The sequence below is a fragment of the Diceros bicornis genome, chromosome 18, assembly GCF_020826845.1.
Source record: "Diceros bicornis minor isolate mBicDic1 chromosome 18, mDicBic1.mat.cur, whole genome shotgun sequence".
Lineage (NCBI taxonomy): Eukaryota > Metazoa > Chordata > Mammalia > Perissodactyla > Rhinocerotidae > Diceros > Diceros bicornis.
The window spans coordinates 26,615,187-26,634,899 of record NC_080757.1 but is presented as its reverse complement, the minus strand read 5'-3'; the positions used below and the strand labels follow the sequence as shown (position 1 = coordinate 26,634,899).

Below are 19,713 nucleotides of genomic sequence, written 5' to 3'. Positions count from 1 at the left end.
TCCAAAACGTGCCTCTTTGGCTTGATTATTTTTAAGAATGAAGGACTCAAGAAGAAACTCTGACCTTCCCCCGTCTAAAAGAATTTAAGATAGATAGGGCCCGCCTGTCGCTGTAGTAGTTAAGTTCACATGCTCCGCTTCAGCGGCCCAGGGTTCCCAAGTTTGAATCCCAGGCGCAGACTGATGCACTGCTCATCAAGCCATTCTGTGGCGGCATCCCACATACAAAATAGAGGAAGATGGGCACAGATGTTAGCTCAGAGCCAATCTTCCTCAGCAAAAAAGAGGAGGATTGGCAACAGATGTTAGCTCAGGACCAATCTCCCTCACCAAAAAAAAATAAAGTAAAATAAAATAAAAGAAAAGAATTTAAGATAGAAGGCCTGTTTCAGGAAGGAGCTATCACCATAGATGACTATAATACAAAATAAACTAGGTGTGGTAGACTCGGAGGAACATAGGCAAGGCCCATTTAATCAAAGTCCTCCCCATAACCCATAGTCTTCACAAGATATAGCAAACGTTTGTTTACCAAATATTTGCTTTTCACCTCCGTGTGAATTTCCTTCCTCCCCTTTGAAGTCCCAAACCACTGCCCCCAAGATCCTCCTTTGTCTTCAGCTGAAGATGATATTTAAGGTGGTGGCTTCAGCCATTTTTGTGAGTTACTCAGTTTTCCTGGGTTCCTCCCATGTATACATGTTATTAAACTTTCATTTTCTCCTGTTATTCTGTGTCATGCAATTTAATTATTAGACCAGCCAGAAGGACCTAGAGGGCAGAGAAATAGTTCTTTCTCCCCTACAATCCCATCGTCCCCCACATTCTCAGGAGCCTTTTCCCAATTATTCCTTTCCTATATCTTCCATTTCTTCCATGCTACTGGGTATTTTCTTTTTTTTTTTTTATAATTTTTATTTATTGATTGATTTTTCCCCCAAAGCCCCAGTAGATAGTTGTATGTCATAGCTGCACATCCTTCTAGTTGCTGCATGTGGGACGCGGCCTCAGCATGGCCAGAGAAGTGGTGCATCGGTGCGCGCCTGGGATCCGAACCCGGGCCGCCAGCAGCAGAGCGCATGCACTTAACCGCTAAGCCACAGGGTCAGCCATCTACTGGATATTTTCAATGAGCATTTAAACATGCTGAAGTGTCTCCTATCTTAGAAAATTTCAAATAAATCGGTAACAGGGAATTTTAGATATAAATGACAAAGGTAAAATTAATAAAACACTAGAGAATAACGTAGAAACGTATTTTCATGACCATAGTATAGACAAAGACTTCTTAATAGGACACAAAAAACTCTTAACATAAATAATATAATAGAATTTTCCAATCTTTTATTACATTAAAATGAAGAACTTCTGTTAATCATGAGCCACCCTTACCAGAAGAGTGAAAGGCAAGCCACAGCATGGCAGAAGAGACTTGCAACAATTATAACCCCACGGGGGTTCTTCTTGTACAGATAACAATTAAAAATCAATACGAAGGGCCGGCCCCGTGGCTTAGCGGTTAAGTGCACGCGCTTCGCTGCTGGCGGCCCGGGTTTGGATCCCGGGCGTGCACCGACGCACCACTTCTCTGGCCATGCTGAGGCCGCGTCCCACATACAGCAACTAGAAGGATGTGCAGCTGTGACATACAACTATCTACTGGGGTTTTGGGGGAAAAAATAAATAAATAAATAAAATTAAAAAAAAAAAAAGAAAATGCTAATTAAAACCACAATGACAAAACCAAGCGTTGGCAGAACGTGGAGCAAAGGGATTAGTTACTTACTGCTACTGAATGTAATCAGTACAATCACTTTGGAAAACAGTTTGATAATATATGTATACTCAAGGGCCAGCCCCGTGGCTTAGCGGTTAAGTGCACATGCGCTCCGCTGCTGGCGGCCCAGGTTCGGATCCCGGGCGCGCACTGACACACCGCTTCTCTGCCCATGCTGAGGCCGTGTCCCACATACAGCAACTAGAAGGATGTGCAGCTATGACATACAACTATCTACTGGGGCTTTGGGGGAAAAAAATAAATAAATAAAATTATTAAAAAAATATATGTATACTCAAGTTCCTGTTGCCAAAGACCTATGTGCATCTGTACCACCCTCCTCTCATTCTATTCTATTACAAACAGTTGTCTTTCCTTCTGTCTAAAGTAAATCCTTCTATCTGTGCTTTGGATCCTGTGGGGGATCAGAATTAGCCACCTGAAAAGATACCATACCCTCTGACCAAGTAATTCCACTCTAGATATATACTCACTAGAAGCATGAGCACACATACACCAAGAGCCATGCATATGAATATTCATAGCATCATTTGTAAAGAGCCAAAAGCTAGGATCAATCCACATGTTCAGCAGCAGCAGAATGGACAAGCACAGTGGTATCTTGATATAATGGAATGCTATTTGGCACAGAAAAAGAATGAACTACTACCATGCACCATAAAATGGATGAACCTTGCAGACATAATGAGCAAAAGAAACCAGACACAAAAGACTATACACTGAATAATTCTATTTATATGAAATTCAAAATCACTAGGTAGCAATATTCTATTTCTTACCCTAGGTGATGGTTACAGGAGTGTTGGATTTGTAAAAGTTCATTCATTGATCTATACCTTTGTTTTGGGTTATTTACCATGATATATTTGCACAATAAGTAAGACTTCAAAAAATCACATATCGAAGTAATAATATCCCTCTCCCTTCATTTGACTTTATCACTCTCCTCTCCTTCTAGAAGCGAAATTCCCTGACTGGGTTATTTATAACTGTCATCTATTTTTCATCTCTTACTCACCTCAAATCCATTTCAGAATGGTTTCTGCCCCTAATACTCCTCCCAAATGACTTTTTCTATGGTCACCAATAATCTCCAAGTTGTTAAATCCAGTATATGTCTTTCAAGTACATCTTGTTAGGCTATTCAACAGCTATAACCAATGCTCCCTATTTTCTCCCTAAAATATTTTCCCTTGGTTTTCCAGGCATAACCTACTCCTAGTTTCCCTCCTATCTCTCTAGTCCCTCCTTCACCATTTCCTCTGCTGCCTCATCCTTTTCTACGTACTCTTTAAATACTGGAGTTACTCAAGGCTAATTTCTACACTTCTTTTTCTTCTCACAGTATATCCTCCACAAGTGATCTCATTCCATCCATTGCTTCAGTTCGTATCTGCTAGTGACTTCCTCAACACAGGTTTTGGATATCTCAATAGGGGATCAAATTCCATTCAAAGACGGCCATTTCCTCCCCAAACCCGATCCCTTCCAGCGTTCCCTCTTTTGGTGAATAGCATGATTATCCATCCAGATGGCAAAGGCAGGAACCGCCTTCTTCCTTCCCTCTAGCAATAAACCTATCACCATCTCTGTGTCTTCCTAAACACCTCTCTTCTTACACCACTACCACCGTCCACTACAACATCTCCTCGAAAAGCATAAACGGCTTCCTGCACCCACCACTGCCAGCCAAACCCCACACTACAGTCAGAGTGCTTTTTTTAAAACACAAATAATGACATACCTCCTCACCTCCACCCTCTACATTAGTGATTTCCTGTTGCTCAAATATAAAGATCAAAATCTTTAACATAGCTTATAATCAGTAATTTTTTAATGCTGATTTTCTTTTTTTTCTTTCTTTCTTTTTTGTGAGGAAGACCAGCCCTGAGCTAACATCTACTGCCAATCCTCCTCCTTTTTTTCTCTTTTTCCCTAAAGCCCCAGTAGATAGTTGCATGTCATAGTTGCACATCCTTCTAGTTGCTGTATGTGGGACACCATCTCACCACGGCCGGACAAGCAGTGCGTCGGTGCACGCCCGGGATCCGAACCCGGGCCGCCAGTAGCGGAGCGCACGCACTTAAGCACTAAGCCGCGGGGCCGGCCCCTGATTTTCTTTTATAAGGAATTCACTGGCTTAAAGTTAATAGCACATGATTCCATATCCAGCAAAATGCAGAATTATAACACTTATTTTCCTAGGGCATAATTAATTCTCTTTATGGCTAACATTTAAATGGTCTTTTATAATTTTCAATGTGCTTTGGTATATATACCATCTAATCTGACACACAGCCATCCTGCTTTACAAGCAGAGCCAATTTCATGTTATCACTGTCAAGATCAAGTGAGGTATAATTTACTCAAAGCCGAAGAGAAACCTCAGGACTCTTGATACTCAGTTCAGCCATCTTTCTACTACAGCTACCACCCTGATCACAGGTTGTTACTTTTAGAGGGGCTCAAACGCCACATATAAAACAGTGGGGTCATTATATGAACAAAATCTCCTTTCTCTTATTTTAGTTTCCGCTTAGTCACTTGTGGTATTTTTCTTTCTCTGGATGGTGGTACAGCAGACTTCATTACTCTTGAATGAAACTCTTAATTTTGTAAAAACTTTATGTTGTTCTTTAGAATTGTTATAGTTTTAAGTAATCCTTATTCTTTGATTTTTCTTTATCTTTATATCCCCTATCTTACCACCACTGGTTCTTCTATCCATAACTGATCTTTATCTTCTTTACTGGTTTCTTTTTTCTTATTTCAGCCCTAAATATGGACTTTACAGTCTTTCTGATAGAGACAGGTAGCATTCCTTCGTGGTTTTAGCCAACTACAATGTTCTCCTTTGATTCACCCATCCTTCAAAACCTTGTTCAGTCTTATCTGTGAACCTCCCCCAACGCTGCACTCAATACACTCTCCCTCCTTAAAGAAATGTTTGTAACTGGGAAGGGGAGAGGGGAATATTGGGTTTTCTGCTCACCTCAAAAACTGAGGTGTAAAGTGAAATTAAATCTTTCCTCCCAAACCAGCTTCCTCTGTATTCCACGTGTGTACTAATAGCAGCAAAACACTCTCAATGCCCAGTGTAAAAACTGGGAAATCATTTTTAGTAGATGCTAATAGATGAATGAGGATGAAGGCAGAAAAGAAGATTTCAGCCATAAGGGCCCCTGTGCAAAGATCCTGAGGCATGGAAAGTTTTGTGCCTTTAATGACCTGAAAGGCAAGTGGGGTTGAAGCATAGCTTTTGAAGGGACATAGCTAGACGTGAAAAGGACATTTAAGTGAAGACGTCTAGAAGGCAGATGAAATCGGGACCAAGCGCGCAAGAGCAAAAGAGGCCTGCGGCAGCTACTATCTGTGGCATACCTCACACACTTCCTACACTAGGCCTCCTCCTTTTCTGGAAACCGATCCTACCCCCCCTCATCAAGCACAGGGATAGGCACAGGACCAGCTGAGCCAATTCTAGTACTACATCTTCAGCCACTGCAACCATTCCAGTAACTGGAAGGTGATCCAGACTGAGCGTTCTAGATCACCCAAAGAATACATTTTCCTTTTTGATCATATAGTATGATCATTAAGATATGAACAGAGAGCTTTGAGCAATCACTGCTCCAACCTCATAGAGAAGTCAAAGAAGAGAAGCGAGCATTTAGAGAGTAGTAACAAGAAGTGGAAAACTAAAAGTATCAAGCCACTATCCTTCCCAGCTATATGAGTAGGTTAAAAAAAAAAATGCCTCTATGGAAAACAGTAGGACGGCTCCTCAAAAAATTGAAAACAAAATCACCATATCAGCCAACAATTCCATTTACAGGTATGTACTCAAAAAGAATTGAAAGCAAGGATTCAAAGAGATATCTGTACATGCATGTTAATAGCAGCATTATTTACAAATCAAAAGGTGGAAGCAACCCAAATGACGACTGATGACTGGATAAACAAAATGTGGTATACACATACATTGGAATATTATACAGCCTTAAAAAGAAAGGAAATTCCAACACATGCTACAATATAGATGAACCTTATGGACATTATGCTAAGTGAAATAAGCCAGTCACATAAAGACAAATGCTGTATGACACCGCTTACGACGTAACTTGAGTAGTCAAATTCACAGAGACATAAAGTAGAATGGTGGTTGCCAAGAGCCAGGGGGAAGTAGAGAATGTGGAGTTGTTGTTTAATGGGTATAAAGAGTTTCAGTTTTACAAGATGAAAACAGTTCCAGAGATTGGTTGCATAACAATATGAATGTACTTAATACTACTGAACTGTACACTTAAAAATGGTTAAGATGGTAAATTTTATGTTATGTATATTTTACCACAATTAAAATTTTTTTTACATTCCCCTAAACTAATCACTTGTGACTGAAAAAAAAGGCCTGGTGAAGATACAAATTGATACTTAAGTATAGTACTAGACTGATATTAGAATTGACCATGTCGGTTTGGGTAAGAATTTCCCCTCACAGGCTGGAAAGTTGACACTTCTTGTTATACGTTAGCAAACCAGCGGGTTAACCTGATGTGTTTTGGAACACAAACTACATGCTCACCTTTAGGGAAACTGATAGACAAATGTCAAGAGATTAAACTGCTTTGGCAATTTCTTACATATTTTTCAGTACAGTGCCTCAAGAAAAACAAGTTTAGGTAGAAATCAGACTGCCTGAAAGCAGAAACAGCACAGTGACCATGATACAAAGGGCCTTAATCCCACCCTCTAATGAGCTCCAAAAGTAGCAGTCTCCACCTAACATCAAGCCAAGTCAGTACGTTGATTAGGAATGGAGACGCAAGGAGGATCCAGGACTGGAGACTCCCAGTAACCCGGGTCCCTTAGAAGTATCTCCTGTTAGTCGATACCTACTCCACCTTCAACCATGATAAGCCATAATCCAGTGGGCTGCAGCCTGGCGGCAGGGGCCAACCGGCACGGCTTTGTAATTCCAAGCAGAAAAGCAGAGCAGAAAGCAATCACCAGAGTAGAGTTCAGGCAAACACTGTAACATTTAAATTGATTAATAGCTAACAGAGTTTCATTAATAACATAAAATAACTCTATAGACAGCTAATAGACTTCTAAATTATTGTGCCAAGAAAACTCCAAATCTGGCAGAGAAGCCTGAATACCTAACACAATCTCAGGTACCCCTAACTGCTCTACAAAGAAGCAAGATGCTAAGCTAGCATGGCTGTGATCAGAAGAATCCCCTCCACTACCTCCCCCAGGTATCATGAAAGACAAAAGGCAATGAACAAGGAACTGATCCCAGCTGCAGCAGGCACAACCAGGGAAGGGCAGATTGATGAAGAAACCCCAATGCAATGAAAAAGTTAGTCCTTATTAGCCTTCTTCAGGGAGATGCTGGACTTGCAGCCAATGAATCCCACTTTTTCTTTCCCACAGCCAAATTTTCTTTCAATTGTAAATATCTCAGAAGGCTTGCCACACAAATACGTAAACAAAAAACATTCTTGAAGAAAGAACACAAGAGACAAATTCAAGAAATGCTGTAAGAGACTGGGGAAGTAAGGGGGATAAATATTTTGGTAATATTTATTATTGCCTTAAAACATATATAAGTATACACACAAACCCCTAGAGCCAGCGATTATAAAAAGTATATCTATAAAAACCCAGGCTAAAATTTCATACAATATCAATATGACATAGAAAGGAGAGACCAAAGGATATGTGAGCATGCTAAAGTATTGAAGAAGAAGATGTATAAATTTCAAAATTTAATAAATCAACTGGGATATGAGATACTAAGTTAAGGACAACCACTGTAAGTTCAACAGGACACACAGTACTAAAATAATTTTCAAGTAGGATCCATCTACATTTCCAGATGCATTTTACTTGAATAAAGCAAAGGCTTTATAGACTATTACCCCAGCAATTTTTACTTGCTGTTAAAAAAAAGAACAAACAGAAAACCATAACTAGGTAAAGATTATTTTGATGACATTTTGTAAACATTAATTTTGTGATTTTATTTTATTTTTTAAATAATTTTATTTATTTTTTCCCCCAAAGCCCCAGTAGATAGTTGTATGTCATAGCTGCACTTCCTTCTAGTTGCTGTATGTGGGATGCGGCCTCAGCATGGCCGGAGAAGCAGTGTGTCAGTGCGTGCCCGGGATCCGAACCCAGGCCGCCGGCAGCGGAGCGCGCGCACTTAACCACTAAGCCATGGGGCCGGCCCATAATTTTGTGATTTTAAAATCATTTTCTTTTTTACTGCTGACAGGAACCTATGCTTTTAAAAATTATTTTTGGGCCAGCCCCGTGGCTTAGCAGTTAAGTGTGCGCGCTCCGCTACTGGGAGCCCAGGTTCAGATCCCGGGCGTGCACCGACGCACTGCTTCTCCGGCCATGCTGAGGCCGCGTCCCACGTACAGCAACTAGAAGGATGTGCAACTATGACATACAACTATCTACTGGGGCTTTGGGGGAAAAATTTTTAAAAATTTAAAAAAAAAAATTAAAAATTAATTATTTTTAACATTTTGCATATGTTGTACAACAAGCTTTTGCTACTATCTGGCACTAATATTTTCAAGAGCACAACGACATTTTCTTTGTTATCTAATCAAGAAAGTCCTCTAATACACTCTGACATCCACAAAGCAAATATCTACTTCCAGGAGGGAAAGAAGAGTCTAAATTCAAGTGGAAAAGGTGATAGAAAACAAAAGATGATGAACAATTAAATAGTTATTAATAAAGAAGGAAAAGGAAGGATATACTAGTAAACAAGGATATTTCACAGTCACAAAAGAAAATTAAAAATATAATAAGCTTTCAAAGAGAAATATAGTAGGAACAGTTTATATATCATAAATAATCACCCATACAAATGAATGTTTTATTCCCCACAAAGAGAGCCCAACAAATTGTCATTATTTGAACAAACCAGTCGATAGAGAATCCAAAATTCAAAAGAAACCAATTTGCAGTAGTCACACTTAGCCTCTCTCATCCTGGACAGTAGCTTTTAAAACAAAATATGGCATCACATTTCAAAAGTCTTAGAGGAGACAAAGACTCAAGAGTATGATATCAGTCAAGGTCCAACTAGGATATGAAAACAACTCAGTGTATTTATAATTGGGAATGTAATGCAGATAACTAGTTACACAGGTGACAGAATAACTAAGAAGCCAAAAAAGGAACTGTAAGGTGACCTATTGGATTAGCAACAGCAGGAAGCCATTACCACCCCTAGATTATGGAGACAGAGAGAAGCGCGGGGTGCTGGAGTCACCTGGAGGAAACTAGAACGCCAGGGGAAGCTAGAACCATGGAGGAAATGCAGCCGCTGACAGAGAGAAGGAGAGGGAAGAACACTCTTCCCTTTCTCCCACCCTCCCATTCAATTTCTCACCAGTGTCTCCCAAACTCAGCCAGAAGACAACAGACATGGTAGCCTGGGAAATAGACAAGAGGCAGCCCCCTTGCAAAGGGAGCAGGAAGGAGCAATGATATGAAATGTATCTGAAAACAAACAGGCCTTGGACTGGCATAAATTCTGTTCAGAAAAAATAATTTTAAAGTCTAGGAAGTTCAACACTAATGATTATTTTGCAGTTATAAATTCTATACAACTGATCAAACTTGAATTAATAACTCCTTTTCTGAGAAATTTTTATCTCACTTGGACTTAAAGTTTAAGGCTAGGCTCTATATGTTACAGTTACTTTCGGACTTGTACAATACAATATTAGTTCTAATGAAGTTCCTGTAGTGTGTTTATGTTACTTTTTATATTAAAAATAAATTTATTTTAAAAACTAAAAAGTTACTGTAAGAGAAAGTAACCTGGCTAAAGTAAGGGTTCTCTTTTTGGAATCAGGTCAATCTCAAAAAAACATTTAATTAACATGTCCCAAAAAAGTTAAAACCATACCATTTAAATCTGCATTTTCAAATCTGACCCAGACTATTTTCTCCTTTTCTTCTGTTAGAGGTGTTCCACTGTAAGCCTGCATAGTAAACAGAAATGTTTGAATAAAAATGTTTTACAGCTCTAATATCAGCGATGTTCAAAACAAAGAATAACTTAAATAAAGCCAACCCTATCCCTCTCCAACTTCACCAATCCTACATCTTAGGACTAGCACATTTTGTAATATTTTTACTCCTAAAGAAAGTTACCCAAGAGTCTGATAACCTTGTTCAAAAAAGGGTTTTTAACCTATTAAAGAATTGCAGAAACCTAAAATACAATGATCATAGTCTATTAGGAAGCATCACTATAATTCAAAGGCACTCAAAAAACTAAATCATCCCCCATATTGGTCAACAAACAAGAAGGTTTAAGAAATAAAACTACCACAGGTATCTATTTAGTTCCCAGGTGTTTATGATCAGGCAATTACACTCTACCTACAACTTTCAAGAGTATTACTTTCTGCTTGCCTCCAGTTCTGGGTGGAGGGCACAGGCGAGGGCCAGAGGGTGGGGGTGGGGAGTATTACTTTTTCAGTCTCTTATCTGGCTTCTAGACCCACCCTATTAGCTAGTTCCTGCAAGCCTGCAAGGGTCACAAAGATAAGCATAAACTACCATGAAGTCATAGGGAAAGTATCATTGGCACCCATCAGTATTCAAAGGGAGTCATCTCTCCATAAAGCAAGTGTTTTTATTTAAAATTTTTTAAAGGTTGTATATGCTTACAAGCATTTAGAATGCTGACAAAAGAGCTGCAACATTTTCAATTATAAGGTGGTACTCAGTTCACAGAACAACTATTTAGTTTAAGTTGTATCAAAAGCACACCAAACTACCATCTCATATATAATTCCATATACATGACCTGCTTTAAATTCCCATCCCAATTTACAGCCCCGTACTGAGCGCACAAGGTTAACGGCCATTGAAAATATTGTTAAAAGACAGGGTTACTTTAATAGAAAGTTTACTATACAAAAAAATTATCTTATACATCCTTACAATTTCAACTGTCTTTTTTAAAAAAACAAGTGAGATGTGTACTGGGCAGTTAATTCCTTTGGAGAAGAGGAAAACCTGCACTAAAACCAACTAATTCATCAACTTTATCTTCAACCACCTCATCCATCTCTTCTTCCTCTTCTTCCTTGGTCTTGCTCTTTTCATTCTGGAAAACTCTCTTTTTTTAAAATAAACTTTTTATTTTGGAATAATTTTAGATTACTAAACATAGTACAGAGTTCTCATATACCCCTCAGCCATTTCCCCAAATGTTAACTATCTAATTCTTACCTTACCATGGTACATCTGTCAAAACTACAAAACTAACGTTGGTGCATTACTATTAATTGAGCCCCAGACTTTATTTGGATTTCATCAGTTTTTCCACTAATGTCCTTTCTCTGCTCCAGGATCCAATCTAGGTTATCACATTGCATTTAGGACAACAACTTTTTTCCTATGTCAGGCTCTCCTTTAATCTAGTAAAGCAATAACATTTTTCAACATTGTCTTCAGTGTAGCAGATTTATTCTAAGACTGTTTATCACCTGCAGCATTATTTAACATTCTCCCAATTCTTCTGCAACATGTGCAAGATGCTCTGCTTTGATTTTTGGGCGATATGCAGAACCAAACAAGGCTGAAAGAGGCCTTTCAGTGTAATGGGATTCTTGAACTCCTTTCCTTTCCATTTCAGGGGGAAATAAGACTTTCATAACAAGGCTTGTATACTTTTGCTACGTCTTCAAGTTTTCCTCTCTCCTTAGCACACACGGTGTTCTTTACTAAGCATTTTTGAGAAAATTTTGCAAAGCTGACTGAAGCATCTGAGTGTTGCTTCTTGCGTGCCTTCCTGCAGCTTTGCACAAAGAAGGCATGTGACATCATGTCATTTTGGCTCCCAGCTTCTAGGATATCCTTTGCCCATATTTAGATATTTTATTCTCAGTGAGGCACAGATTCCCCCAGTGTCCATCCAGCTTTCACCTACTATCTTAATGATGTTAATGTACTGCCACACAGAAGTTGGGTTTTTTTCCCTAGCACTGATTATTAGCCCTCCTTCTTCAACCAAGATCCAACTGCTCTAGCCCTCTTATTCAGAGTCAAAACCTTCACCCCATTGTTGACGGGATTTACTTATTTCTCCTTTTATTTCTTATCTGGTTTTTAATACACATATACATTCATAACCACAAAGTTACTGTTGAATTTTTAAAGACAGCTATAATTACTGTAGATAGGTTGTTTTATTTTTTCACTGTAGAGAAAATAACTTTCATTGTGTGCTACTGTCAAAAGTATAATTTTTAATTACAGCAAGTTATTCTATAGAGACCATGTATCATAATTTGCTTGACTGCTATTGACATTGGGGCTGGCTACAATTTTTTACACTGAAAATGTGAAAACTTCATACACACTGAAATGAAAAGTTAGGAGCTTTAATTTTTTTCTTTGTTGAATTATTCTTTTAAAATAAATTTTCCTAAGTATAATTATTAGATCAGAGGGCACAGTTAAGGACTTCTACCAGCCATCAATGACATCTGTTGAACACAATGAGAATTCACTCTATTTGTGATAGCTGAGGAAGTTGATAGTCTAACAACATATTTTCTCCCTTTGGGGGTATTTGGAGACCCAGAGAATAATTTCCAGGCTCTATGAATTTGATGATTCCCAGAACAGAGCAGGAGGCGAAACGTAACACCAGCAAAAAATATCATTTTCCAAATGGCTGCCCACAAAGTACCAATGGGGGATTCTGGATTAAGGGTGGAAAAAGAGACCATGGGCCACCAAATCTGACCCACCACCTGTGTTCATAAATAAAGTTTTATTTTAACACAGCCACGCACTTGCCTTTACAGAAAAAGCAGCGCTGAGTAGTTGCGACAGAGATTGTATGAACTGCAAAGCTTATCTGGCCCTTTACAGGAAAAGTTTGCCAACTGGTGCACTAGACCGTAAAGCCTCAAGGACAGGCACCGAGCATCCTCTCAGCTGAACACAGGGCCTGATCCACAGTGGGTGCTCAAGTATCTGCTGCCTGAAGGTTTGCTTTCTTTCCACAGTAACTAGAATAATGACTTGCATAACATAAATGTCTTGAATGAATATTCTCATTCTTAGATCCATGACTATAACTTTAATCCTCACTGATCCAAATCTTCACAATTACATAGATTATCCACTTTATGTATAATACTCATAAAAACTAAATTAATCTTCTACCTTCCAGCATTTTCACCCTATCTGTTTTAGCAGCCCCCTATTTTCAATCTATTACTCAATCTAGTATTCTTGTTTCTCTAGCAAACTCTCCAACTATTCCCTCAAAGCCTCTGACCACAGCCTCTCTCCTCTAGCCAACAAAAACTGCTTGCTATGCAGGGTTTCCACCAGCACAAAAGGTGCCTTTGTAAAAATTTGATAAAGAGGCACTCTAGGGGCAGGCAAATTACAGAAAATTTTAAATGTCCCTTACTTGGAAGTAGCCTCATGCCAGGGCTCAGGGCTTAAGAAAAAGGAGCAATTTTGAGAAGACAAAGTGGCATGTCACGCCCGATTGCTGTCTAAGCCTGGCATCCTGTGCAGAGTACAAGATGCTTTACAGCCACAGCAACTCTGTAGCCCACCATACCCAGCTAGCCAGTTTCCTTCAACATCAAATACCAAACCTTTCCATTCATTTCAACTAATGCTACTCCCAGTGCCCTTTGCAATTTGACTCTTTCTTTGCTATCCATCCTCCTAGCAATTAAACATTCAGTCTGTACTATCACGTGTAACACTTACTGATATGTTGTTATTATCTCTGGTTGTTTCAAGCAATTTCACTTCTCTTATTTACCAAGTTCCTTAAGAAAGGAAAGCATTTATTTTTCCTTACATGCCCCACAGACCTTCTCATTGTGGCCTATTTTAATTAAAGTTGACTGAACATAAAGGAATACCAACATTTCTTGGTACTTTCCTTTATTGGATGAATACAATTTCTTTAACACAATTGAATTCCAGATTTTAGACTTTTCTAGACCCTCTCATAAAGCTGGAACACTGGATCTATGAATGTCCTTTTTGCACCGCACAGTTTCAGATACCTTGGCAGTCAGGGAACGCTGACATCACCACAAGGAAAAGATACAGAAACCTTTCTCCTCAGTAGTTCCACTAAACAGTGCTTCCCAAAGCTACTGTTTCACAAAAATCATCTGAGATTCTTACTACAGACACAAGTTACTGGATGCCACCTCAATTCCACTGAGTCAAACTGTCTTAGAGAGGGGCCTTGAAATTATTATTTTTAACAAGTATGCTAAGTGATACTTACGTTAAGTCCAGGCAACTGTGCACTAGAGATGCTCCCAGGAGGGCTGCTCATTCTTTATTCTCACATTCATAGAGGGAACAGTCAGGGGCTTACCCTCTCATAAGTCAGAGTAACAAGGCATCCTCTACTTGGCATAAAAATACTGCTCCATATGAAAGAGATGTAGATTTGTGCTCAGCACAGTATTTAGTTAATATAATATCTAGCTAATGAAATGCAAAGCATATATTGCTTTTCTTACTTCAGACAGACAACATTTCACTAAGACAAGATTTTGGAAAGTAGAACCCACCTAGAGAGTCCCAAGTCCCATCTCAACTAACACCTCACCTTGATTCCTCTTAGGAGAGCAAGTCCTGAGGAATAATCATTGGCCCACTGTCAGCACAAAACTAAGGCATATCTAATAATAATAACAAGTATGGTTCTTCCCTACCAATGCTCAGGATGCTAAAACATCAAAAGTCTTTCTGAAGTTGATGATACTGGTGTCAACTGTAGGAAACAGAACATTTCAGAGCTTCCCTGGTCAATGGTAAAACCTACTATTTCTGAAACCATATAGACACTTACCTGTGGCACAACATCCTGTAGAAAAGTCACAACACTTTCCATGTAGGACTGCTCCCTGAAAAAGGGTGAAATGGATAAAATTTATCATGACAGCTTAAGACAGGACATGGAAGACCTCTTTCTACAAGCCCTAATAAAGTCATTCATAATATTAAAAAAAGACGATAGTTCTACTAACCTGCTTTATAGTTTCTTTGTATATGTTATTAAATGCAAATAAGATTTTAACATTTTTAAACATTATCTCCTTAAAAGTCATGCTCTCTTAATTTGACATAGATAACTTCTAACTCATATTTGAAGGAGTGAAGACTGGGCTAAGGCAGGACCTGCCTCTTGAGTCAGAGCAGAAGAATGTCCTACTTAGAGCAAGAAAAATTGTTGCTGATGACTCAGTATTTAGTGACCTTCTCTTTAAATTGGTTATGAACCTAGTTCCTTACCTGTATATAGCAAAATGAATCTGTATTTTGCTGCAGGTGTAGGCATTAGAAGGAGTTATTAAGAAGTCCTCACAGGGCCAGCCCCGTGGCTTAGCAGTTAAGTGTGCGTGCTCCGCTACTGGCGGCCTGGGTTCGGATCCCGGGCGCGCACCGATGCACCACTTCTCCGGCCATGCTGAGGCCGCGTCCCACATACAGCAACTAGAAGGATGTACAACTACAACATACAACTATCTACTGGGGCTTTGGGGAAAAAAAGGAGGAGGATTGGCAATAGAGGTTAGCTCAGAGCTGGTCTTCCTCAGCAAAAAGAGGAGGATTAGCACGGATATTAGCTCAGGGCTGATCTTCCTCACAAAAAAAAAAAATAAAAGAAGTCCTCACAGAACTTTTGGCATAGACAAAATATGGGAAAATAGTAAAAATGCATAAAAGTGAAGAAAAAATGATACTGTTAAGGACACTACAATATTTTAAATGGGAAGTATATGGGATATCAGCAAGTAAAGAAATTTTCTTTCAAATACCAAATCAAATTCATTTCAGAGAGATGTGAAAAATTACATTTGAAGAAAATAATGTGAGTTATCCTACCTCCTATAAAAAAGCAATATGCCTTAGATACCTACAAAAACTGAACAGGCCTAAAAAAGAAACCAATTTGATTAGGCCTACCTTTCCAACCTCATTTCTCTGCCACTCTCCTAACTTACTCCGCTTCAGTCACACGCATCTTCAATTCCTCGAATACACCAAGCTCTTCTCTGAATCAAGACCTTTAAACTAGCTTTCTTTCTGCCTGGATTCCTTCCCATACTCCTCCCCTCCCTTTCAGATCTCCAGCCTAAGTGTCACCTCCTCAGGCAGGCCTTCCTTGTCAGCCTTACATCACACTCCCCATTGTCATCCTCTATCATAGCTTACTGGGCACTCATCAGACCCTGTAATTACTTTACTTATTTACTGTTTCCCCTACTATAAGCCAGTACTTAGGCACGGAGTAGATGTTCAAGCATTGTTAAAAGAATACTAAATGAATCAAAGATTCTTTAAAAAAACACTGAAATTACGTACTGCATAACAAAAAGAGCAATATATGTTCAATATCATATGGTGAGGGGACATAGAATACTGCATAAGTGAACAGACTCTGGAGACAAACTATCTAGGTTTGATCCAGGTTCCCCTTCTTGGCTGTTGCCAAGGACAATTTACTTAATTTCTCTCTGCTTTGGATTCCTCATCTGTAAAATGAAGACTGAAACAGTACCTAACTCACAGCTAATAATATGCTTAACTTGTTGACATGGTCCATAGTTAGCAAAGAAATATAGCCCTGGGAAATGCAGGGGGGAAAAAGGAAGGATTATGGTAAAATATCATACTATACATATATGAGAATCTTTATGGAACATGCTAAACTGCCCAAGGGAATAACCCAAAATGCTATAATTCCCTTAGGAACATTTTAAAAGGCAGAAGACAAACTTCATCTCCTTAGCCAGGTATTGAAGAGTCTTAATTGGTTACTGCCAACCTATTTTAAATAGATCAACTTCCCTATATTTCATTTATGAAAATAGCTTGCCTTTCCCACATCTGCTCACTCTGTTCCCTTTGCCTAACATGGACCCTTGATTCTAATTGCCCAAACTCTATTCAGCCTTTAAAGTACACTATAAATGTTAGCTTCTTTTTTTGTGTGTGTGAGGAAGATCAGCCCTGAGCTAACATCTGATGCCAATCCTCCTGGTTTTTTTTTATTTTGCTGAGGAAGATTGGCCCTGAGCTAACATCCAATGCCAATCCTCTTCTTTTTTTTTTTTTTGCTGAGGAAGATTGGCCCTGAGCTAACATCCGATACCAATCCTCTTCTTTTTTTTTTTTTGCTGAGGCAGATTGGCCCTGAGCTAACATCCACACCCATCTTCCTCTACTTTATATGGGACGCCACCACAGCATGGCTTGACAAGCAGTGCGTTGGTGCACGCCCGGGGTCCAAACCAGCAAACCCTGGGCCACCGAAGCAGAGTGCGCACACCTAACCACTTGCCCCACCAGGCTGGCCCCCAATGTTAGCTTCTTAATAAAACCTTTTTGGATGTAAAATACTCCCTCTAAATTCTCATGATGTTTTGCCACATATTTTTTATTGATTATAGTGATTTGAAGTATACATATCTTAAAACCACATTAGATTTTATATTCCTAGAAAGTATAGATATGCTTTGTCAAAGAATGCTTAAAATATAGAAATGTACTCTTTATGATATTGACTTCGAAACTTTCTGACTGAGACCTACAGTAAGAGATGCATTTTACATCACAATTTAGTAAATATATACATATATATGAATATATCTATGCGTGTGTTACAAAACAATACTCCCAACTATATTTTCTATTATATTCTATTTCATTTTTTAAATAGTGGTTCTGACCCATTAAACTGATTTAATGACCCGCTAACTGTTAAATCCTGAGTTTGAAAAAACATTATTCCTTTGGATTTGGCATAGTGCTTTTCATTTAGCAATGTGCTGAATACATCAACTTGACCCTCCAATTATTCCTTTTATTTGGCCTTGGCAATGATATTTATCATCCTGCAAAGCCAAAATTAAATAGATTTTACAAAAGTAAGCACTGTTCAGAAAGGAAACCTGAATGGTAGTTACTAGTATCCTGAGTAATCTTTTCTTCAGCTATTAGGAGTATCTGAAATTTGCTTACGTGACAGCCTGCGGGCGAACCACAACTCCACCAGTACAACGACTGGGTCTTCTGGGGGAATCTGTAGCCATAGCTTCATTCGCAAAACCTGTTTCCAAAACAAAAAGATAGAAGAAAAATGGATCATTATCATTGGGGGTAGGAGAAAGGTTTATGGTTGCTCACTAGAGGGCCCTTGTCAAAAATGCCTAAAATGTAGGAAACTTTCCCAGCAATTCCTATTATACAGAAAAGGGGAGGGCGAGAGAGGAAGTAGATTAAAAAAATTTTCAAATTATCATGAGATTTTTGTATTTGGACAAAGCCTCGGAACCACAAAACTAGTTGACTCCTGCTGGACCCTTTGATCTACTGTTAACAGAAACCAGAAAGGTCAGAGAACCAGATCATGGGATGGGAAGTCTAGCACAGGATCACTTTATAAAAACAAATGTGCTACCATTGTGAACCAAAATTAAAGAACTTACTGAAATCTTAAGATAGTGAAAATACACATGGTACAATATTTCAAGACCAAATGGAACAGTGAAGTAACACTTTCCAACTAAGACTGTTGGGAATCTATGAGTAAGACAGCATATTGTAACTATGTATGGTGATGGATGTTAACTAGACTTACTGCGGTGATCATTTCATAATATACACAAATATTGAATCATTATGCTGTACACCTGAAACTAATACAATGTCATATGTCAGTTATATCTTAAAAAAAGACTGCATGATCATAATTTAACAAGATTTTTTAAATCACATTTGTAAACCCTCTGCTATTGTAACCTAATCATCACAGTCTCAATAAGTAATAAAAACTGACACAACATTAGAAGCCCCTTATCCTTTCCTGTCACATCACTAAACCCTGATCCTTGAATGTCTAATAAGCATCTGAATCACTGGGGAGGTTTTCAGAGCACGGAGTGTACTTGGTTAAGGTTAAAAGAGGGTTGAAAACAATATTAAAGATTTCTTACATGGCTCAGGAAAGCCTACAGCCTGGAACTAATCTTGAAAGCCCCTAAAACCATCACTTCTAAGTAGAGAGCATTCTATCACCTTATCTGAAAACTCCCAAACTGGTGAATCCCATGTGCTACAACCAAAACACTCTTTGCCCCAGCTAGCCCAGGTACCCTTTCATCGGTGGGTACCTTCACCTCCAGCCCCTCAGCCCTCTCATTTCCATTCCACCCTTTATTTCCAGAAACACAGCCTCCCAAGAACTGTCCCTTCAGGGCCCCGTCTCCTGAAGACGACCCTCGCCAGCCCCTGAGGCCCCGATCTCCTAAAAGACACTAGCACAGAGCTACCCACTTAACCTCCAACGCGGAGCCACCACTGCCCCCGGCCGCCCTCTGGCCCCTTGCCCTTCTTCCCCTCCCCCTCCAATCTCGACAGCTCTCCCCCGTCGAATTCCTGCCAGCCATGCCCTCTCCCCTCACGCTGCTTGCCCCTCGTCCCCGCCAAGCCTCCCGAAAGCCACAGCCCCACCAGCCCTCTCACCGGCCGCCCCGCCGGTAAACGCTGCTCTCCGGCTCCAGGCTCACTGTTTGGAGTCTCCCCTCGTGATTGACGGCCATCACTTCCTACCACGCCTCAGCGGAACTACCGTTCTAGCCAATCCCAGCAGCAAATGGCTGCGGCCGGGCACCGCCCTTGGAGGTCAGCTTCTCCAACCAGCAAGTAGAAAAGAGGCGGACCAGCCTCCTGAATTTATCCAATCCGCTGGGGCTCGAGGGAAAACAAAAACAGTATGTAAGTTCGGGTGAAGCCGAGGTGTCAGGTTCGGTTGTGAACGCAGGCAAGTGGAGAGGAGTTAGGAACATGTCTATTTTCCTTCG

The 19,713-nt window shown here is 39.6% G+C and overlaps 1 protein-coding gene across 7 annotated transcripts in view; it reads right to left on the bottom strand.

Moving 5' to 3' along the window:
* BCAS3 (BCAS3 microtubule associated cell migration factor) overlaps positions 1-19,498 on the bottom strand; it is a 559,119-nt gene extending 539,621 nt beyond the window's left edge. For 3 of the 7 annotated variants that reach the window (XM_058560482.1, XM_058560487.1, XM_058560488.1), the window contains exons 1-4: positions 19,376-19,492; positions 17,873-17,960; positions 14,697-14,751; positions 9,741-9,816 (exon numbers count right to left, since the gene is read on the bottom strand). In XM_058560482.1, coding sequence (XP_058416465.1) covers positions 9,741-9,816; positions 14,697-14,751; positions 17,873-17,943 — 202 coding nt within the window. In that variant the 5' untranslated portion in view covers positions 17,944-17,960; positions 19,376-19,492. Of the gene's footprint in view, positions 1-9,740; positions 9,817-14,696; positions 14,752-17,872; positions 17,961-19,375 lie in introns of all 7 variants that reach the window. The other 4 variants (XM_058560481.1, XM_058560485.1, XM_058560483.1 and 1 more) reach the window with 4 other exon arrangements.
* Between the last annotated feature and the right edge of the window lie 215 nt (positions 19,499-19,713).